The 23,895-nt window shown below is 38.8% G+C and overlaps 1 protein-coding gene and 2 pseudogenes across 15 annotated transcripts in view; 2 read left to right on the top strand and 1 right to left on the bottom strand.

Moving 5' to 3' along the window:
* Positions 1-5,484: 5,484 nt before the first annotated feature.
* Positions 5,485-23,895, top strand: part of ZMYM6 (zinc finger MYM-type containing 6) — a 50,641-nt gene continuing 32,230 nt past the window's right edge. For 2 of the 13 annotated variants that reach the window (XR_013828258.1, XM_079921001.1), the window contains exons 1-7: positions 5,497-6,824; positions 7,882-8,048; positions 9,395-9,488; positions 18,423-18,522; positions 19,326-19,575; positions 22,714-22,888; positions 22,987-23,178. Coding sequence is in view for 12 of the 13 variants with exons in the window: in XM_079921001.1 (XP_079777127.1) it covers positions 7,972-8,048; positions 9,395-9,488; positions 18,423-18,522; positions 19,326-19,575; positions 22,714-22,888; positions 22,987-23,178 (888 nt within the window). In the remaining variant the exon portion in view is untranslated. The other 11 variants (XM_079921003.1, XM_079921004.1, XM_079921000.1 and 8 more) reach the window with 10 other exon arrangements.
* Positions 9,809-10,169, bottom strand: LOC307196363 (small ribosomal subunit protein eS12-like; annotated as a pseudogene). Its single transcript has one exon. The product of its transcript is annotated as a small ribosomal subunit protein eS12-like (transcript).
* LOC307191364 (ribonuclease P protein subunit p20-like) lies at positions 15,374-16,083 on the top strand (annotated as a pseudogene). Its single transcript has one exon. The product of its transcript is annotated as a ribonuclease P protein subunit p20-like (transcript).

The following is a 23,895-nucleotide window of genomic DNA, read 5'->3' as shown; positions in this document are numbered from 1 at the left end:
TCAAAAACATACATGCACCTCAAAGTCTATAGCAGCATTATTTACAATTACCTAAGTGTCCATCAACAGATGAATGGATAAATAAAATGTGGTATATATATATACAATGGATTATTACTCAGCCATAAAAAAGAATGAAAGTCTTGGGAATTCCCTGGTGGTCTGTGGTTAGGACTCAGTGCTTTCACTGCTGGGGCCCAGTTTCGATCACTGGTGGGGGACTAAGATCCCATAAGCTGTGTGGCATGGCAAAACAAAAACAAAAACAAAAATACCTAATCAGTAGGGAAATTGAATCAGTAATAAGAAGAAAATCCTCAACAAAGAAAAGCCTAGGACCATATGTCATCACTGATGATGAAAAAAAGAATGAAATTCTACCATTTGCAATGACATAGACAGACCTAGAGGATATGATGCTTAGTGAAATAAGTCAAAGAAAGACAAATAATTTGTGTTATCACTCACATGTGGAATCTGAAAAATAAAACAAACAAATGAATACAAGAAAACAAAAACAGACTCACAGTTATAGACAACAAACTAGTGGCTACCAGTGGGGAGAGGGAATGGGAGAGAGACAAGATAGGGGTAGGGAATTAAGAGACACAAACTGAAAAGTAAATAATTTAAAATAAAATAAAATAAAATAATTGCAAGTTGGTCAGTGAGCACATCTTTAAGCTTTGGCCTTTTAGCTCTGCCCCTGACATCCTTGAAACACTCTTGACACAACAGAATGTTCCAAAGCCATACTGATTTTTCTCCTGCCCCATAGAATCATCTATTCTGCAATGAGTTCCAGATTCTTTTGGTGGGAAAAAAACACCAGAGACCAAATTTAGGTTCCAAGGGTGTACACAAGAGTGAATGTTGGGCAAAAATATTAGAGCTGCTATTGGGCCTCTTTTAGTATTGAAAAACCTGGAAAAATATATGTATTTTAAGCTTATGGCAAATCTGTAGTCATCAAAACAACATGGTACTGACATAAGTATTGACATATAGGTCAATGGAAAAAAATTGTGAGACCAGAAATAAACCTTCACGTCAATTCATTTCCACAAGCATTCCAACATAATTCAGTGGGGGAAAGAACAGTCTTTGTAACAAATGGGTATGGGACAACTGGTATCCACATACAAAAGAGTGAAGTTGGACCCCCTACCTCACACTATATACAAAATTAACTCAAAATAGATCAAGACCTAAATGTAAGAGCTAAAACTATAAAATCCTTGAAGAAGACATAGACATAAATCTCTGTGACATTGGATTAGGCAATGGTTTCTTAGATATGACACTGAAAAGCACAAGCAACAGAAGAAAATAAATTGGACATCAGTAAAATTAAAGATTCCATCAAGAGAGTAAAAATGCAACCCACAGAATGGGATAAAATCTTTGCAAATCACATATCTGATGGGGCATTGCAATAAGAATATATAAAGAACTTTTATATCTCAATAACAAAAAGACAAGCCAGTTAATGGACAAATGATCTGAATAGACATTTCTCCAAAGAAGATCAACAATTGGCCAATAAGCACATGAAAATATGCTCAACATCATTAGTCATCAGGGAAATGCAAATTAAAACCACAATGAGATACAACTCCACACCCACTAAGACAGTTATCAGCAAAAAGAGAGATAATAATAAACGTTTAGGGGATGAGAAGAAAATGAAACTCTCATACACTGCTAGAGGGAATGCAAAAAAGGTACACCACTTTGGAAAACAATCTCAAGTGGTTAAACACAGACCTACCATATAATTTAGCAATGCCATTCTTAGGTATATACCCAAGAGAAATAAAAACCTATGTCCACATAAGAACTTGCACCTGATTGTACATAGCAGCATTATTCATTACAATCAAAAGTCCATTAAATGATAAATGGATAAATAAAATATGGTAATCCATCCATATTAATTGGCAATAAGAATAAAATACTGATACATGCTGAAATGTGGATGAACCTTGAAAACATGCTAAGTGAAAGAAGTCAGTCACAAAAGACCACATGTTGTATGATTCTATTTATAAAAAATGTTTAGAATAGGCAGATCTATAGAGAAATAAAGTAGACTGGTAGTTGCCTAGGAGTTGGGAGGAAATGAGGAGTGATGGCTAATAGATACAGGGTTTCTTTTTGGGGTGATGAAAATGTTCTGATGTTGATTGTGGTAATGATCGCACAATTTTGTGAATACACAAAATCCATTGAATTGTACATTTTATTTTTATTTATTTATTTGGCTGTGCCATGTGGCACGTGGGATCTTACTTCCCCGACCAGGGATAGAACTTATGCCCCCTGTAGTGGAAGCGCAAAGTCTTAACCACTGGACTGCTAGGGAAGTCCCGAATTGTACACTTTAAATGGGTATATTGTATGGTATGTGAATTATATCTTTTTTTTGTGAATTATATCTTAATAAAGCTATTAAAATTTTTTAAAAAAGAAACCCATTCTGTGAGAGCCACTTACAAGATACGCCCAATCTATCTATTTATTTATTTATTTATTTTTGGCTGTGTTGGGTCTTCGTTTCTGTGCGAGGGCTTTCTCTAGTTGCGGCGAGCGGGGGCCACTCTTCATCGTGGTGCACGGGCCTCTCACTTTCGCGGCCTCTCTTCTTGCGGAGCACTGGCTCCAGACGTGCAGGCTCAGTAGTTGTGGCTCATGGGCCCAGTTGCCCCGCGGCATGTGGGATCTTCCCAGACCAGGGCTCGAACCCGTGTCCCCTGCATTGGCAGGTGGATTCTTAATCACTGCACCACCAGGGAAGCCCATGCCAACTCTTAGTTGCGGCATGTGGGATCTAGTTCCCTGACCCGGGATCGAACCCAGGCCCCCTACATTGGGAGCACAGAGTCTTAGCCACTGGACCACCAGGGAAGTCCCCCGCCATTTCTTATTTTGATGATATTGTGCTAGCTGGAGAGACTGTCCTGGACCCTTTATATTTTGTCTAATTTCTGCTTGAAAACAAAATAGTTCCTTCTTTAGCTTATTTCTCTTTTACAATAGCTTATCACAGATGGTTAAAATAAATCAATAGGCACTTTTAGTATTCTTTCTGGAAATCCCCTAATCTAGGTCCACAAGTTCATTAAGTACATTTTCTATCTTCTAAGTTAGTACAGGTGGCAGCACTGCCAAACATTTTGTCACTACATAACACTGGTTAGTCTTTTTCTAGCCTCCAGTAACAATTTCTTGACTGCTCTTCCAGACTCCACTAAGAGTTTCCTTGCTGTCTTTCCAGACCCTGCCTGCTGCCTGGTCCCAAAGCCAATGTTGTATGTTTTAGGTTTTAGGATTGTCAGTACTCCACTTCTAGATATTAATTCTGGAACAGATACCTATTGCTAAATAACAAAGCAGCCCAGAAGTTATTTACTTAAAACAAAAACCATTTACTTACTTGTGATTCTACAATTTGGGCTTAGTTAGGCAATTCTTCTGCCTGAGCTTGCTCATGAAGCTGCAGTCAGCTAGCAACCTGGAGGATCTAAGATGGTTCCACTCACAGGTATGGGGCCTTGGTGCTGGCCATGGGGCCACTCTTTGCATGACTTTTCATCATTCAGTAGTTTAACCCATCTAACTTTGATATGTTGTAGGAATGTTCCAAGAAAGTAAAAGCAGAAGATGTGGGACTTCCCTGGTGGCACAATGGTTAAGAATCTGCCTGCCAATGCAGGGGACACAGGTTTGAGCCCTGGTCTGGGAAGATCCCACATGCCATGGAGCAACTAAACCTGTGTGCCACAACTACTGAGCCTGCATTCTAGAGCCCACAAGCGACGACTACTGAGGCTGCGTGCCACAACTACTGAAGCCCGCGGGCCTAGAGCCTGTGCTCCACAACAAGAGAAGCCACCTCAATGAGAAGCCCGCACACTGCAACAAAGAGTAGCTCCCACTTGCTACAACTAGAGAAAGCTCATGTGCAGCAACAAAGACCCAGTGCAGCCAAAAGAAAAACCAGAAGCTGCAAGGACTATAAGGCCTATGCTTGAGAATTCACATGACATCGGTTCTGTAATACTCTATAAGTCAAGATAATTCACAAGGCCCAACCCAGAAACAAGGGGTAGGGAAATAGACTCCCTTTCTTGATGGGAGGAGTTGCAAACAATACAACATATTTAACCCCCCACAGGTGACTGCAAAAATTCTAAAGCAAATATAGTATTTAATGGTTTTATGTTGAAAGCAACATAGCAGGAAGAAGATACAGATGCCCAATGTCACTATTTCCATTTAACACATTGCTAGAGGTTTTAGCCAGCACAATAAGGCAAGAAAATTATATAAATAAAAGTCATCTGTTTGGAAAGGAAGAGATGATTTGTCATTATTCTCTACATAGTTGGAAAACTAAAAAAATTTTTAAAAATATATAGATAAACTGTTAGAATTAATAAATGAATTTAGCAATTGTGCTGGCTTCAAGACCAACATACAAAAGTCAATTGTAGTTCTACAATTGAAATGAACTATTAGAAAATGAAATTTTACCATTTAAAATGACATAAAATATCAAAGATCCAGAAAAACATCTTAAAAGGATGTTAGCTCTCTATACTTAAAAACTACAAAACAATATTAAATTACAGGCATTTAAATAAATGGAGAGATATACCATTTTCATGGATTGGAGGAGTCAACCCTATATAATGCTATCTTAGTTTCCTGGGCCTGCTGTCATAAAGTGTTACTAATAAAAATTTATTGTCTCATAGTTCGGGAGGCTTGAAGGCTAAAATCAAGGTTTCAGTAGGGCCATTCTCTCTTTGAAATCTGTATGGGAGAATCTTTCCTTACCTCTTCTAGTTTCTTGTGTTTAACACCAACCCTTGACATTCCTTGGCTTGCAGTTGCAGCACTTCAATCTCTGCCCCAATTGTCAACTGGTGTTCTCCCTTCATGTGTCCATCTCTACATCTCTTCTTATAAGGACACCAGTCATACTTGATTAAGGCCAACCCTACTCCAATATGACCTTGTCTTAAATAATTACATCTGCAACAACTGTATTCCCAAATGAGGTCACATTCTGAGGGTCAGTACTTCAACATATTTTTTTGGGGGAAACAATTCAACACAGTGAATAACAAATGGCAATTCTCCAAAACAGGTCTACAGCCTTAGTGTAGTAGTAAACAAAATCCTTGCTGATTCTAAAATTTATAAGGAAAATTTTGTCACATTTGGCAAGATGATTCTAAAATGTATATAAATATGCAAAGGACCAAGAAAAGCCAAGACAGTCTTGAAGAACACAATGGGACAAAGGACTTTTTCTACCAGATATCAAGTTTTATTATAAAGCTACTACAGAAATAAAGACAGTGTGATATTTCCACAAAAAGAGACAAAAGGAATAGATTACCTAGTCTTCAAACAAACCCGCATTTATGACAACTTATATATATACAGGTGATGATAAAGAACAGTGGGGGAAAGCACAGACTTTTAAACAATAGCACTTAATCAGTTTAACATTCACATGGAAAAATGAAACCTGACTTACTTCACAGCATACAGAAGATACAATTTTAGATGGATTGTAGATCTAAATGAGAAAGACAAAGTAATAACAATTCCATAAGTCAATCAGAACCTTTGGTAGGAAAATATTTCTTGACAGGACACAAGAAACACTAAGCATAAAGGTCTTTTATGTTCATCAAAGGACACCAGAATTTATATCCATAAGAAAATGGCAGACAGTCCAATACAAAAATGAGTAAGAGACTTGAACAGGCACTTCATAAAATAGGCTATCCATATATCAAAAAACATGAAAATGGGTTCAACCTCATTAGAAATCTGGGAAATCCAAAGTAAAATCACAACGAGATACCACTATACCCCCACCAGAATGGCTAAACTTAAAAAGATGTACAGTAGTAATTACTGGCAAGGATGTGGGGCAAATGGAATTCTTATAAATGGCTGGTGGAAGTACAAACTGAAACAACCACTTTCTAAAGTTGTTTGAAATTATCCACTTAAGTTTCATATATACACAACAAGCAATTTCACTGCTAGGTATAAACCTAGCATATGTGTCACAAGAGGCAGGAATGTTCACAGCACTATTATTCCTAATGGCCGAACATTGGAAATAACTCAAATGTCCATCAGAAGTAGACAGTTAAACTGCAGCGCATTCATAAAGTGGAATACTATACAGCAGTCAAAACAAATAAACGACAGCCTCACAGATCATAGCTGTATCTCCAAAACAATGTTGAGGGAAAACACATCAAATCTTGACTTTGAACAAGTTGATGTCTTCATTTACAGCTCCCAGACAAAAATTGTACCTCTTGGAGTTGTGGTGAGCATTAAGTGGAAAGATTCATATCAAGTGTTTACCAAACACTTGGCTTAATAAATATCAGCTATTATTTATTCATGTTCTCTTGGCAGGTCACCTTTCCAGACATGGGCAATAAAGAATGGTGCAGGGCACTTAACAGCGTCATCTTACGCCCCTTAGTTTCTTCCCAACCTCTTCCTCTATCTTCTCACCATTGGGTTTTGGTCTCTTTAAGAAGTCAACCATAACTGAGGAAAGAGGAATGCTGGGAAATCCACTCAGCTCAGGTCTGGAGCATAATGGGAAAGGGGGCGGAGACCAGGGTTGCGCACGCGCAGTTGTCCGGGTGTTGCGTTGCGATGGATTAGGCGGAAAAATTCCCGTAAGAGAAAATAATCTTCGTCCCAGGGTGGGGGCCTTGGGTTCTACTCCTCCTTCCCCGGTCGGTGCTCCCCGGGAGCAGGGAAGCCACCAGAAGGTGAGCGCGGCCGGTAGCAGCGGGAGGGGCCGCGTGGGGCGGGGCGGCGGCCGCGCCACGTGACGAGGCGGGCGCTGGGCGGAAGCAGCGCAGTCGGGCGTTGCGGTTTCGCTGCAGGGACACGCTGACAGGCATTTGCGGGTCGCGTTCTCTCCGAAAGATACAACGTTGCAGCGTTTGTACCCTGTGACAGGCGTGGGAATTATTGGTGGGGACGAGATTTTGGGAGCGATTACGACACGAGAGCCCATAGATTGTTGTAACTGTGGCAGGTAGTCCTAAATTCTCATCCCTCGCACTGGTTATTAAGCCAGTTGCCCATTTCCATGTCTGGCTTGCCTGTTTGGGTAAAGACAACTTTGGAGAGTTTCCTTTTTGCTTTAGGTGTACTACGTCCTGTTTAGGGGAAGGGAAGTCCGCTGAATGACTAATCTTGTTTACAAGAAGGAGATTGGGAAGCGGATCTCAGAGGGGCTCATTCCTGGGCATGGCCTTCGTGAGACCCTGCAGGTGGTCCACTTTAAGTAAGGGCATACCTGTTCATTTGTGGTGGCAACTTGCGCTCTTATCTATCTTTAAGCCGAGAGTTGGGGCCCTTATGGAGGCCTCTAGTGAAGGCTGAGTTAGAGGTGGGGGTGGGGAGTTTGGTGTGCCCCATTTTGAGAAATGTAAGCTGAGGTGGGCCTCCAAGTACTAATTCTCATGGACTCAGAAACAGTATTTCTGAGTCCTTTCTTCTAAGAGCTTGGTAACGTTCTCTCACGTGTTGGTCTGCCAGTCTAATTACCTCAGTAACTTTCAACATATAAAAGACCAGAGTATTTGTCTTTAAAGCTATCAGGGAAGCGGGAGCTATTGCTGTAAGACTTTATGTGAAGGCAGCTACCAAAGAAGCAGAAGGCAGGAAGAAAGGAGAAGAGTCATGGCCCCAGAAGAGTTGTTTTTTTTTCCAAATGCTTAGCCCTAAAACCTTGTGCTCAAAACAAAGCTTTTGATATAGATAAACATGAAAAAAAAAAAAAAAGCCTGAGTACCAATCCTTTATGTTGTGTTTTAGGAATCCAACTATCCATCACCAAGAAGAAATCTATTAGTTTTAGACCGGGGAATTCCTTTACCTAAAAAATTAGAATGAAAGAACCTTTGGATGGTGAATGTGGCAAAGCAATGGCACCGCAGCGGGGGCTTCTGGACAAAATTAAAGAAGAACCTGACAATGCTCAAGTAAGCATTTCATATTTATTTTAAATTTTAAAAAATGTCTTCCTTTCTACCTGGTGAATTCAAATTTTTAGTTAGTTTCTGACATGTAAGGTAACCCAAACTGATTTTTTCCCCATTAGATGAGTAAATCACCTATTCTGCTCTTTGAATGAAAAAATATCTTGGTAACTCTATTATATTTCTTTTTGTGGGAAGAAAGTAATGTGTATTACCCTTTTTCCATTGGTACCTTTTTAAAAAGCTCTCTTGTATCTGATAGTAGTTTCCATTTATTCTGTAAGTATTTGTGGTCTACTCTATGCCAGGCTCTGGGGATCCAGGAGTGAGCAAAATCAGTTCAGTCCCTTCCTTCATAGAGCTTGCAGGTTAGTAGAGGAGATAGACATTACACAAGTAATTGATCACATGATATATATAATTACAAACTAAGACAAGTGCTGTGGAAGAAAAGCCTGAAATGGGGAATCTGACCTAGTTTTGATTGGGGGCAGGGGGCTAGAGAAGGATTTGTCAGCCGCATTATGAAGAATGAATTGACTAGGTGAAGGCATGGAGGAGAGTGTTCCAGGTAGAGTAATCTCCATACAGGAAAGCTCTGATTTGGGAAGATGCTTGGTTCTTTTGAAGGACTGCAGGACCAGTGGGCCTGGAACAGAAGAGGTGCAAAAATGGTGATGACGATGATAATGATGATCATAATAACAATACTAATAGTGATATTAATATGTCAATATGTAGAGTATATTATATCATAATAACATGATCTTATAAATACTAACTTATTACTATTAACACTTATATGTACTTAGACTGTGCCAGGCACCATTCTCACAACCATATTATTATCCCCATTTTAGAGATGAGGAAACCAGGTACAAAGAGGTCAAGCAGTTTACCACAGATCACAGCTCATAAATAGCAAAGATTGGATTCAAACCCAGGTATCAGACTTCAGAGCCTATGCTATCCTACTTCTAGGATGAGGCAGTGTAAGTAGTTTGGGGCCAGATTATGCAGAACCTTGTGGACCTTGTTACGAATTTTGGTCTTCTCCTGAGAGCTTTGGGAAGCCATTGTAGGGTTTTACTTGGGAGAATAAGATAAACATGCTTGGAAAGATCATATGGCTACCTTTTAGGGACCCAGATTGGAAATCTGTGGAGATTAGTGTGGAGAGACCAGTTAGTTGTTTTGGCAAAAAATGATTTTTTTTTCCTTCATGGACAGTTCTTTTGCTTTATACTCTAGTTATTGGCTTCATTGCATAAGCAAATCAATAATATTGAAAATATAAATAATAAAATAAGTCATAGTGATAATACTCTATTTCTCTTATTATCTCAAAGGCAGTGTCATTCCAGGACAGGGATGTCAAGTAGATGTTGTCTTGTTCATCCACTCCACGCCTTCCTAAAATGCTGTGCTGCGAAGGGTTCTGAGGTAGTGTCTACAGGATGTGGGGTGGGGGATGGTGGTATCCATGACACTTATTTTCCCTCCAGATGGTAAATTCTTTCTCTTTTTTTGCCAGAAGTAACCATTTGTTTGTCAAGTTTTGTGGGTTCTGCCTTTTAAGAATATTTTTTTTACCTTGCCCTTTCCTCCCTGTTTTATTATTTCTCATCTGGACTTTTATAACAGTTTCCTATTCATCGTCATGTCTTCAGTCACATATCTCACCAAAACTCTGTATAGTGATTTTTTTTTTTTTTTTTTTTTGAGGAACAAGAGCCAAGTTTTTAATTTGATCATTTCTTCTATTAGAAGTACTCCTTAATGACATCCTTGGCCTGAGACTCTTTGCTTAACCACCACACAACTGCAACCATCCGCTTTACAGGGATTTTCCTGTCTGTCAGTTTTACAGAGGCCTACCCATTCCCCTAGTTTCTTGTTACCATCAACCTTAATTAGGTTGATTTGTCATTCAGTACAAGGGCCTTTACCAACTTGACATAAGCTCATCAGAATTGGATGCAAGCACACAGAGATGGGATTGGCACTTGTCTAAGGCTTTGGCAGCTTTGGAATCCCACATGCTAGGCTGTCCTGGATGAGGGTGGTCTTCAGCATCTCTTGTAAAGCAGTATTAATGTCCATTACACCTCCAGTGGAAATGCTTTCCTCCACCAAGGCGGTGGGTTATGGCCACAGCAATGGGTTATGGGTGGAGCCGAATCTTGAATGCACCGGTGCCTCTACCTCCCATGCAATTCCCCAGCAACAGGGAAAGAGCACTATGGTGCTCTTTATAGATCTGATGACACTGCTCTCTTTAAAGACCCTGTCTCCTCATGAGGGATAAAACATAAACTTTTTAGTGTGGCATCCGAACTATCCATGTTTAGGCCTTTGTTTTCCTCTTCAGTGTCGTCACTCATCCTTCCCACCTTTTTTTTCTTTCTTTTTTTTTTAACATCTTTATTGGAGTATAATTGCTTTACAGTGGTGTGTTAGTTTCTGCTGTATAACAAAGTGAATCAGCTATACATAAACATATATCCCCATAGCTCCTCCCTCTTGCATCTCCCTCCCACCCTCCCTAACCCACCCCTCTAGGTGAAGACAAAGCACCGAGCTGATCTCCCTGTGCTATGTGGCTGCTTCCCGTTAGCTATCTGTTTTACATTTGGTAATGTGTATATGTCAATGCCACTCTCTCACTTCGTCCCAGCTTACCCTTCCCCCTCCCCATGTCCTCAAGTCCATTCTCTATGTCTGTGTCTTTATTCCTGTCCTACCCCTAGGTTCTTCAGAACCTTTTTTTTTTTTTTTTTTTAAGATTCCATATATATGTGATAGCATACGGTATTTGTTTTTCTCTTTCTGACTTCACTCTGTATGACGGACTCTAGGTCCATCCACCTCACTACAAATAACTCAATTTCGTTTCTTTTTATGGCTGAGTAATATTCCATTGTATATATGTGCCACATCTTCTTTATCCATTCATCTGTTGATGGACACTTAGGTTGCTTCCATGTCCTGGCTATTGTAAATAGAGCTGCAATGAACATTTTGGTACATGACTCTTTTTGAATTATGGTCTTCTCAGGATATATGCCCAGTAGTGCTTCCCACCTTTTCTAATCTATGCTCCTGCAAACTATTTGCATTTCACAGGAAGGTATATTCTGTTGATTTTTATTTCCTTGCCTTTGCACATGCCATTTCTTCTGCCTGTGTATCCTAAACTGGATACTTTAGCTTGGCAAAAAGTTCCTCCTCTTTTAAGATATAGTTTAACTGTCACTCAGGTAGAATTAGCCATTCTTTCTCTGTCTTTTTTTTTAAATCATGTAGTGCTTTTACATTTATTATGGCATCTGGAGGTCAATGAATTTGGTTTCCTGGGTCTCGTCTTATTTGATCTCAGTTCCTTGCACAATGACTGGCACATGCTCAATAATCAAAATAAAAGAGGCTGTGTTTCACAGATGAGGAAACTGAGCCTGAAGGAATAAGTGACTTCACCAAGGTCTCATGGCAAAGCTGGGATACAAAACCAGTTTTTTAAAATTCCAGATCCAATATTTCTTTCATCGTACCTTGCCTGTAGTATAAAAATTTAAGAAATATTGTACTGTGAGTTAATTGAGTATTCTTTCTGTATAAAAATTGTGATAATGAAAATCCCGTTAACAGCTTACATTGTAAATTTAAGTGGATAGGGACCTACTTAGTTCCTTTTGGTTTATATTAATGCTTCAAGGTGAATAGGCTATAATTTTTCATGATTGAGAGTGTGACCTATGGTGGAAAAGCCAATTGAACAAATAGTATGTGCAATTTTTCATGTCGTATTTGAATATTGGAAAATAGACAAAAAATTGAAAAGTTGAGTATTTTATGATATACTAAGGGTCTGTTCTGGATATTAAAGCTATAGTTGAGCTCTCATTCAGTCGTTCAGTGACTTTTATTCCTGTTTATATAACCTAAAGCACTTGTTGAACACCATTGTAAGCAGTTTACATGTGACGCTTACAACCCTACGAGTTAAGTATGTTATTATTCCCACTTTACATACAAGGAAACAGAGACACAGATGGTAACTTGCTAAACTAAATGTAACACAACTAGTAAATGGGTGAGTTAGCATTTGAACCCAGGCAGTCTGGTTCAAGAGCCCAAACCCTTAACTAGGATGCTAAGCTTTGTTAGTTATTTTGTTTTCAGAGGAGCTACAAAGATGAAAAGATAGGGCCTCTGCTCTCAAGAGAATTGATAGTAAGGGGGAATAAAGGTATGGAAATGGGAGAGGTAATTATTTGCTGGGTGACTTCTCCCTGCCAGAAGGTATGCTACGTATGTCTTACCTATTCTCATTTAAACTCTACAAACATAGGAGGGAAGTATCCTTACCCCATTTTACAAAGGAGGGAACTGAGGGAAGGACAGGTTAAGTAACTTACAAACTCAAAGGAAGCATCAGAACTAGAATAGGAACTTAGTTTTGACTGGCTTCAAGCATATATTCTTTCTGTTGCTTTGTGCCACTTCTATACAGATATAAAATCACAGTATTATGTAATTACTGTAATTTTAAATATTGTGTAAGGTGCATTGGGAGCACAGGGAAAGGATCCCTTATGTCTGTCTAGGGAGGAGAGGAAGGCTTCACAGGATGGGTAGCGCTTGAGTTAATAGCAATTGATGAAGAGCTTCAGACAGAGAAGAGCATGTGCCAAGTCATGGAGGGGTGAGAGAATGTGGTGTGTTTAGTGGTTGAGTATTTCACTAGTAAAGTGGGAGAAGAGAATAGATTTTAGATGTTCAGGTAGAATTGATCCAACTTAGAGATAGCAAATGAAGTATGAGGGTCAAGGAGGATCCAGGAATACTCAAGAGGTTTCTGGCTTCAGTAAGTTGAGTTTGTGACAGTACCATTTACTGAGGGGCTAGGAACAGGATTTGGGGGGAAGTAATAAGTGTTGGAATCTGTTGTGTTAAGGGGCTCGTGGGACATTCAAGTGGTAATTTGCACTGGGAGGCATTTGCCCATATGGATGTGGTATTTAGAGATTACAGAGTTATCTACCTGTAGGTATAGTGTTGCCAGATAAAAATGTAGAATGCTCAGTTAAATTTGACTACCAAATGAACAATGAATATTTTTTCATATAAGTATGTTACATGCAATGTTTGGGACTTACTTATACTAAAGAATTATTTGTTGTTTATTTGAAATTCAAATTTAACTGGTCATTTTATATTTTTATTTGCTATATCTGATGACCCTATATAGGTGATAGTTGAAGTCATGAAGGTGGATGAGATTGTTCAGGGAACAAAAGTAGAGAAAAGAGAGTAGAGCTCAGGATAGAAAGCTGGGAACTAGATTAATTTAGTGCTTCAAAATGGCTTCAAAGTAGTCCCTCAAGCAGCAGCCTCATCATTACCTGGGAACTTGTTAAAAACGTATATTCTTGGGCCCTGCTCCAGACCTGCTGAATCAGAAATTCTGAGACTGAAACCCAACACTCTATGTCTTAATAAGACTTTTAGGGGCTTCTGATGCCACTGAATTTGGAACCATTGACTTCAGGGGTGAATATAAGATCAATGAAGGATACTAAGAAATAGTAATGATGAATTGAAGTAATAACATAATCCGAAGACAACCAGTGGAATCATTGGCAGTGTCAGATGTATCTGAGAAGCCAAGTAAGATAAAACCTAAAATTGTTTGTTGAATTACACAATAGTGAGATGATCGGTTATCTTAAAACACCTTCAGTTGAAGCAGTAGCCTGATTGCATTGTGTTCAGGAGGGAATCGAAGTGAGGAAGTAGAGAAAGAATGGAATACTTTTTCTCTAAGTTCGGTTGTAAAGGGAGAGAGAAGAGAGGGCAGTAGTTCCTTAGGGAATAGGTTCCTTGTAAGCTGAAGGGAAGAAACCTATATGGAGGTTGTGAAAGGAACAAAGGCAAGAATGACTGAGACTGTCTTGAGGATCTCCACATTTGCTGCCCATGCTGAACTTTTGCTGAACTCTCTAACATAAAACTGCTGAATAGTTGCTGAGTTGCCAAAAGGAAAGAACAATGCTGAGAACTGGACTCTTTCTGGACTAAGGAAACCATACCTTTCCCTAGTAATGGATGAGACGTGCTTGATAACCCAATCGTATGAACAGAACAGTTTTATCGTCCAATCCAAATTCTTGGTAAACAGCTTGTGTAAGCCTGTGTGAGCTTCCTCCTTTTCCCCATAAAAACCTCCACCCATTTTCCTCCACTGGGACACTATTCTGGGTTCTTCCGGAATCTGTGATCCCTGAATTACAATTCTAAGAACCTAAATAAACTACCTTTTTGCCTCTTTACAGTTCATGCTGCTTTTAGTTGACAAGATAGAGAGAGGCTGAGGATACACAAAATCAGTATGAAGTGCTGTAAGAAGGGAGAGGGAAAGAGATCCTGAACATAAGCGCTGTTTTAGTCATGACTGAGAAGGTTGCCTTTTCCTGTAAGGTTCAAGGACAGTTTGCTGATCAATTTGTAGGCATGGTGGGGGGGGGGGGGAATCAGAATGTTGCAGGAATTCTTACTTAGCTGCTTCTATTTTCTTGGTGAAATAGAAACATTACTGAGCAGGAAGAATGTGGGGTTGGGACTTATGAGTGATGGAGGTGTGGAACAGTTACTTTATGAAGTAAAAGAAACTGACTAGGGAAATGTAACAGGCATATTAGAAAAATACTAGAGATTGAATTGATGGTAAGACAATTTTTTATTGAGTCTTAAGTGTTCTTTTTGGTAAGTTGAAGGAGGTGTATATAGGTACTTTAACTTCCTCTTCTTTTTGCAAGTGCCAATAAGTAAATACTGTTATTTGAGTATAATGTTTAAGAACATTTGAATTGAATGAACTTGAATGTCCACTTTGAATTGAACTAACTTAGATTCATTCATTCAACAAATATTTATTCAATGTCATAATTATGAAAAGAGTAAGAGCTAGCATTTTTGTTCTTAAATCATGTTTAACTTCTGGCTAACTGCAAGGCATCACACTACACACTTTATTTGTATTAAATCATTTATCCCCCATAAATCTAGTCCAGTGGGTTAGGTAATATTATCTTTATAGATAAGGAAGTTGAAACTGAGAAAGATTAAATAACTTGTTTAAGAACCGGGATCGCTAGTGTTCTGGCATTCCTGCGGCATACCCCTTTCCTTTTCTCCCCTTCTTGGGGCCTTGGGGTCATGGGCAGCATTCTGTATTCTGGCTGGTTGGCGCAATGCTTGAGTGGCCTGTCAGGGGAGTGGGCCACATGCGCGTGGAGGACACTGTGGACCGGAGGGAGGCACACAGCATGGCTGAAAATCGAGAGCCCCGCGGGGCCATCGAGGCTGAGCTGGACCCGGTTTAGTACACCCTGTGGAAGCGGCTTCCCCACTGCCTGCACCGGAAGCCCAATGACATTTCTGTCAACATGAAGACTGAGGTTAAGGCCCAGCTGGCCCACTGCCAGAAACTGCTGGACGGACGGGCATGGGGTCAGAACTCATGCACTGAGATCTACATGCACTGGCCATCAACTGCACCATCAACATTGCCCTACAGCTTCAGGCTGGCAGCTTCAGGTTCCGGCAGGTGGTGCCAGTACCTCCACTGTGGAGCTTGTCGTTGAACTGGAACCAGAGACTTACACGTGAGCGCTGCTGACCCAGATCTACAACAACTCAGCCATCCACATCTGTGTCTTCAGGGTCGCACCCAAGTAATTGAAATGAGGCTGTCCTGTCTTATCCACCCACTGCATACAGCTAGGCTCAGATGTGGCTCTACTGAGTACTGTCATGGACCTTCTACCAGAGGCATGTAGGAAAAAGCCTGTCCTCCTTGCAGCCCCGAGGACTATGAATTCAGAGGGCGAATATTGTCTTTTGTTGGGCCCAAGCAGTGGGTCTTTCTGAATCTTTGTGTGCTGTAACCATTGTCCTGTACAGTCAAACGTATCAAGTTGTGTTGGTGCCCGGCCACCCCACTGCAAAAAAAAAAAACAAAAAAAACCAGGACCACACCTGTTTCTGTCTGCTCCCGGAACCCACAGTCTTCTTTGTTATGTTGACTGTGCTGGGTGTTGAATGTACAGAGGTGGAAAAACAGATATGGTCCCTGTCCCTAGTGGACATGGTCCTTTTGGTCTAGTGTATGTGTGGGGGAGGAGGAGGGGTGTTAGACATTAAACAGATTATCACCCAAATAAATATGATATGTATTATGACAAGTGCTGTGAGTGAAAGGAGATGGGAGAAGCTACAACAGGGGAACTTAATTTCCATTGGGGACCAGAGTTTGAATTCATTATAGTAATTATGTTATATTGTATTTGTACATTTAGGAGGGAGACAGCATGGATTTTGAAACAGAGAGACCTGGGTTTGATTCCCATCTGTGCACTTAGTATCTTTGTGACCTTGGACAAGTTGATGAACATCTCTAAGCCTCACTTTCCTCATCCATAAAGAAGGTTCAATAATTCTTACCTTATAGGCAGCAGTTTGTTTGGTGCCATAACGTACATCATGGGAAGTGGTAAATTAATGCAGTGGTTCTTAATCTTTGGCATTTAATATTCCAAAGAAATTCCAAAGTAACTTTGGGAACCGATACATTTGTCATTTATTTTGCTAAGTACAGGGAGATTAAAAATACAACTACCATTTATTATCACCATTGTTTCAAAAAACTTTGAGGGCGGGCTTCCCTGGTGGCGCAGTGGTTGAGAGTCCACCTGCCGATGCAGGGGACATGGGTTTGTGCCCCGGTCTGGGAAGATCCCACATGCCGCAGAGCGGCTAGGCCCGTGAGCCATGGCCGTTGAGCCTGCACATCCGGAGCCTGTGCTCTGCAATGGGAGAGGCCACAACAGTGAGAGGCCTGCGTACCGCAAAAAAAAAAAACCCAAAAAACTTTAAGGGCTTCCCTGGTGGCGCAGTGGTTAAGAATCCGCCTGCCAGTGCAGGCCACACGGGTTCGAGCCCTGGTCCGGGAAGATCCCACATGCCATGAAGCAGCTAAGCCCGTGCACCACAATTACTGAGCCTGCGCTCTAGAGCCCGCGAACCACAACTACTGAAGCCCGCATGCCACAACTACTGAGCCCATGCACCACAACTACGGAGCCCGCGAGCCACAACTACTGAAGCCCACGCGCCTAGAGCCCGTGCTCTGTAACAAGAGAAGCCACCGCAATGAGAAGCCTGCGCACTGCAACGAAGAGGAGCCTCCACTCGCCACAACTAGAGAAAGCCTGTGCACAGCAACGAAGACCCAACGCAGTCACAAATAAAATAAATAAAATACTATAACTAAAAAAAAAAAGAACACTGTCATTTAAAAAAATAAATAAACTTTATTTGAAATATGTAAGGCTGTTTTAACAACCCACCCCCCCCCGCCCCCCGCCGCTCCAAAATGTAGGGTAGTTCTGATCTCAGAATAAAGGGCACTCTTTTTCAAGTTAGGTATATGTATTTTAATTTCTTTCATGATTACGTGTTATTTTAAAGCATTTTGAAGAATACATTAAAGGTAAACCTGATTTAGGCTGTGTTGATTTTTTGTGTAATGAGCAGATTGCATTGAAACTCGTGTCTTCTGACATTAAGAGATATGCCACTTGCAAATCTGTTGGCTAAAATTACTAATTTGATCCAAACTCTAAATCATTCAGATTTAATTTCATTTATTGCTCCGTTATAAACACAGCCTATAAAAGGGGTAGTGCTCAGCATTGAAATAGCTGTGTATTACTCCCATATAACAAGATTACATTTGAGAAGTAGATATAACTATCATAAAAGATTCTTCAGTTCTAAAGATCCTTTTTGTAAAGATTAAATCTAGGGCTTCCCTAGTGGTGCAGTGGTTAAGAATCCGCCTGCCAATGCAGGGTACACAGGTTTGAGCCCTGGTCTGGGAAGATCACACATGCTGCGGAGCAACTAAGCCTGTGCACCACAACTGCTGAGCCTGTGCTCTACAGCCCGCGAGCCACAACTACTGAGCCTGTGTGCTACAGCTACTGAAGCCTGTGCACCTAGAGCCTGTGCTCTGCAACAAGAGAAGCCATCTCAATGAGAAGCCTGCCCACCGCAACGAAGAGTAGCCAATGCTCGCCGCAACTAGAAAAAGCCTGCGCGCAGCAACGAAGACCCAATGCAGCCAAAAAAAAAGAAAGAAAAAGATTAAATCTAGTCTGATAACTTGTAAATTTTGACTTTTGAGGTATTTGAAGGTGATTACGACTATAATGTAGAAGAGATGAATATGACAGTTATTTTTTTGTTTGAATTTCTAGTTTCCTCAGTACTAACACTGTATTCATTTCTCTGTCTCTTCTTTTTTTCTTTAAGGAATATGTACATGCTTCAAAGCCGAAAACTCAAGAAAGTGAACTGAAAATTAGTGCTGTCTTTTCAGTCAGTGACAGTCCTCTTGGTAAGAAACAGAACTGTAAGTTAGTTAGAATCAGTATTTGTTATATTCTGACCAGTAGAATTGAGGGAAAGTACCTCATGTAAGTCTTTTTCTTCCTTTAGACAAAGCAGTGCTTTTCAAACTGGCTAGCTGGTCTTGACCAGTATTTTAAAAAGTGGAATATAATTACAGTTGGTCCTTGAACAACATGGGTTTGAACTACGCAGTTCCACTTACAGGTGATTTTTTTCAATAAATATAGTACCTGTATTTTTATTCTACAGATCTGTAAATTAACTAAGTGTGGGGACATTTTTATGTTCTATTGGAGATCACAATATGTGGAATCAGAAGAACTAGGGTTTGAGTCCTGATTCTATCCAGACTGTTTCAGCTTCCTGCCCTTGGATGAGTCATTTATCAATTCTTTTGTTTTTGAGACAGAGATAGCAGGACACAGATTTTTGACTGCGTGGGGTCGGCACCCCTAACCTCTGAGTTGTTTAAGGGTCAACTGTATATCAGAGTGTGGTGCATATAGTAAGGAAGCATATTATTTCATGAAACTACTGTTTCAGTTATTAAATTTTATATACATATACACACACATGCACATACAGATGTATGTGTGTGTCTCTTGGGTTATAATGTGAAATGTAGTTCTAACTATGTGTCATGGTTCAAAAGTTTGAAGCTGCCTGTTTTAGAGTGGTTATTGCCTCAATATTGGATTTCAAGACTGAGGGAATTTGTCCTAAAAAATAGAGAATGTGTATATGTTCATGTTGATGTGAAAACAGTTTTTGTTGTTGTTGTTTTTTCTTATTTTGTTTTTATAGCCCAACAGTTGACCCCAGGCTTTCAGCTCTCTCTTGCATCATCTGGCCCAAATATATCGCTTCCTTCAGTTCCAGCCGTAGCTATTCAGGTTTTTTGTTCTGGTTGCAAAAAAATGCTTTATAAGGGGCAAACTGCATTTCATAAGACAGGATCTACTCAGCTCTTTTGCTCCACAAGGTGCATCATCGGATATTCTTCACCTGTCTGCCTACCACCTCCTCCCAAGAAAACCTGTGCAAACTGCTCAAAGTATGAAATTCTTAATTATATCCCTTACTTTTTAAGTGTTTTTAGTTCAAATATGCTATTGCTATTTTAAATCTCTTTAGCTCATTTCCCTGGAAATACTTTTTAGCTAATTGAGAAGTTTGCAAATTCTAAAGTTTTGTAAAGTTAAATAAGTGACTTGATGTAAAAAAGTATTGTTTAGACCAGTTTTCCTATCTTTCAATTAGAAAGAAATAAATTATTTGTGAGAAACTATAGGACCACTCCTATATTGTACGTCTACTGTAATTGTAGACAACAATACTCAAAATTGTTATCGTGAATGTTATTGAAGTATAGAATGAAATAATATCACCCGTATAATAGTATATGAAAGTTATTTAATTCTTTAGAAGGTAAATGGCCACAAAAATAATGCATTTATTCCTGAAAAGTCCTTGTGAGCTTTTGTTGGGGGTCATTGTTACTTTATAATAATGCATAGATGCAGAGAGAGGAAGAAATAGCAATGAAGTTATATAAACTTCTTTCTCTGCCTCAGTAAGTTTGAAGAATTTGGCACGTTTTACCTATTTGTGTGGTAGTGCAATTCTAGGAATACAGTGTGTTGTCAGTAGTCACTAATGTAGAGCAAGGAAAGTTAAGAGCTTGGTTTTAGATTGTAGCTCTATCACTTACCAGCTATATGACCTTGGGTCAGATATTTAACCTTTCTAAGCCTTAGTTTCTTCATTGGTAAATAATATCTACTTCCTCAGGTTTTAATGAGACAGTGTTGGCACAGGACCTAGCACATAGCAAATGCTTAATAAGTGGGATCCTATTATTTTTAATAATAAATTTGGTATTATGTATATTTAACATAATTTATAGGTCTCTATTTTGTCTTTGGCGATATATGATAGTTTCTTTATCTGCTTGGTGTGTTGGCCTTAGGTATCTAAAAGTAGATCCTGTTAAAATGGAAATCCCCGACTAAAAGGAAAGAGGCATTTTAAAACATTTTACTTAAATATTCAAATTTAGTTTTGTTCCAAAATGCCCCTCTAATACCTTACTTTAACTCTTTTATGTCATTCTCATGAAACTGATCTGGAAGAGTAAATTTAGTTTTTTGTTTTTAGATATTCAATCTCAACATATCAAATATCAAAAGGAAATTAATTAAATTTTAAAGAACATAACACCGCCTATACATCCAAATACATATTCTCTTAAAAGTAGAGACTCTTGTCATTGGCTTTTTACCACAATGCTGTTGTTATTCAAAATTTTTTTTTGTCTCTTGATTTTGCATTGCCTTCAGAGGCTGTGAAACATTCCTTTAGACTAAGTTAGGTGATAAATCTATCTTTCAAGCTGGGGTTTGATTTTTGCACATTGCCAAAAGTTACTTGATGTCTTACCAGCTGACTAGTGTAGATGATTAAACTGAGTCATACTGTTAAACATGGTCTCTGACTATAAAATTAAAAAGTTGTGCTTAGAGTTCTTATAACTTAAAAGAGAAATTAGAAAAAATGTTTGAGCCATGTTGTTGGGAGAGGTATGGTTTCTCTAAGGTGAATGTTAAGATGCAACATATATTTGGATGTATAAAGTTTAGAATGCATTTATATTTATGTGCACAGATTTTCATTAAAAAGTCATTCTCATTGGTTTACTTATATATATATAGCACTGGCAGATTTACATTATTAAATAAAATTCTTAATTGCTTTCATTTTAGTAGAAAAATTACTTTTCAAAATTAATACTTCATCTGCATGTAGGCATATCCACTTGGTTTCCAAGATTCACTGTCATATTAGTAAGGCTAGGTGAGTTTTAGAACATTAAAGTAGTGCTCTATTGCTGTTTTTTTATATTTTTAATTTTTTTTTATTTTGGCTGTGTGGTGCGGCATGCAGGATCTTAGCATGCGGGATCTTAGTTCCCTGACCAGGGATCAAACCTGAGCCCCCTGCATTGGGAGCACGGAGTCTTAACCACTGGACCACCAGGGGAGTCCCTGTTGCTGTTGTTATTCTTTTGTAGTTTACCATGGAGTTCTGTATAATAAAGGTACAGGATGGAAGGCAGAATAGTGGAATGATGAAGTCCATGGACTGTAGAATCAGACTGCCTCGATTTGTATTCTGGCTTCACTGCTTACCAGCTGAATGACTTTGGCAAGTCATTATTTAACCTTTCTGATTTGGTGTCCTAATAATACTTACCTTACAGAGTTTTTTGATAATTAAATTGGATAATTTGAGTAAAGAGACCAGTGTGTGGCACATAGAAATTACCCAGTACATTATTGTAGTACATAATATTATTGCCATTAATTTTCTTTACTGTGTGGTCATTAATTAGAAACTAGTGTTTCTAATTAATGACTATTTCCTTCAGTTTTTATACTTGTCAGAAGAATGGCAATAACTTAGTCTCTGTTTTTACTGGCAGTGCTTATTGTAACAATTAGCTCTTACAGAATAACTCTACAAGTCTCATAGAACAACTCAGTTATTTGTATCCTTTTTGTTTCATTCTTGTTTCCATCTGTCCTCTGATACCAAGCCTTAATAGTGCTTTTGTCTGTCATTTGTTTCTTTGGTCTCTTCAGTTATAGTGAAGATTTATATACCATGCTAATTTTTAATGCTAATCTTTGGTAGTTCATCTGTTTCCCAAATCTTACATTTAAATAAAAAGTTTTTTCATTCCTTATTTCATTCATGTTTCTACTCTTGGCAGCTACTGGGTAGTAAGAGGACAAGTGTTTTGTGGTCTGGAGTTGTGGGATGGCCACTTGTTCTGTTGGCTCCAGTGGATGAAAGTTGGTTGGAGCTGGAAGCCTCAATGTTTTTTTCATGAGCATCTGGCTAGATATATTTTAAATGTAGCTCTCCTTCAACACATCTATGAATTCAGTATTATAAACCCTGTTTTATACATGAGGAAATTGAGACAGTAATTGCCTCACTCATTGTCACTCAGATGATAAGTAATAGAACTAATCATCAAACCCAGTTTCCCAGATGCCTTTTCCAGGGCTACCCATTTACTACTATACAATAGCTGCCCTTAGTAAATGTAGTTATTTTAGCTCACAAAGAGGAAGAAATTACAATTACGAAGAACACATTTCATTTTGCCTTTGTTATTTATTTTTAGAGACATTTTAAATCCAAAGGATGTGATCACAACCCGATTTGAAAATTCCTCTCCTAGCAAGGATTTCTGCAGCCAATCATGCCTTTCTTCTTATGAGCTAAAGAAAAAACCTGTTGTTACCATATATACCAATAGCATTTCAACTAGGTGCAGTATGTGCCAGAAGAATGCTGATGTAAGTTGAATTTCACCTTTATTGGGATTCTCTTCACAGATTAGATGTTTTTAACTGGCTTTGCTTATTTTGTATCTGTATGTGTTTTTATTTCCTAGATTCGATTTGAAGTTAAATATCAAAATGTGGTACATGGTCTTTGTAGTGATGCCTGTTTTTCAAAATTTCATTCTACCAACAACCTTACCATGAACTGTTGTGAGAACTGTGGAAGCTATTGCTATAGTAGCTCTGGTCCTTGCCAGTCCCAGAAGGTTTTTAGTTCAACAAGTATCACAGCATATAAACAGGTATGAATATCAGTCTGTTGTGTACAGTTGGGCTTACCCCTTCTGAGATGGCTGCACAGGGATGAAGTGCAGCGTAAAAGAGTGAGCTCTTCCCATCAGTTGATCTTGGTGTGTGATTTCCCCTCCTGAAAAATGGGATAGATTCTGATGCTGTAAGGGTTGATTTGACAGTGAGATGATATAGGTGAACTAGGTCATTTTTTAGGGTTTCCTTCATGGCCAAGAATTCACAAATATAATTTCATGATTTGCTATGAGTCTGAAATATTCTGTGACATACTGATAGTGAAGAAAACCCCATATTATTGTGAATAAACTATGACCAAGAGTTAAAAGATGATATAATCAGCAAATATAAAACATCTTTTTCCTTTTAGAAAATATATATTTTAAATGTGTTTTGGAATGAATTGTAATTATTCTGGCAACATTGCCTTATTAGAATACTGTAGCTTTTTTGTTTTCTTTTTTCTATTTTCCAACTGCCTTTTTAAAATTTTAGCTAATTTTTATTTATTAGTTTCGTTACTAAATATATTAATTTGTGTCAGTTTAATTATTGCTGAATAATATGGGGTCTTTAAAAAGTTATTTTTTAAACAGGTATAAATGATAATTAAAAGTTTTTTTCAGTTAGGATGTTTGGTTTATTTTTAATTCCTTTGAGCAGTTGGTAATAGATGTTCATCTTTGGAAAGTATCTCTTTTCTAGAAACT

This window comes from Stenella coeruleoalba (assembly GCF_951394435.1).
Source record: "Stenella coeruleoalba genome assembly, chromosome: 1".
Classification (NCBI taxonomy): domain Eukaryota; kingdom Metazoa; phylum Chordata; class Mammalia; order Artiodactyla; family Delphinidae; genus Stenella; species Stenella coeruleoalba.
This window is presented reverse-complemented; position numbering and strand designations above follow the sequence as displayed.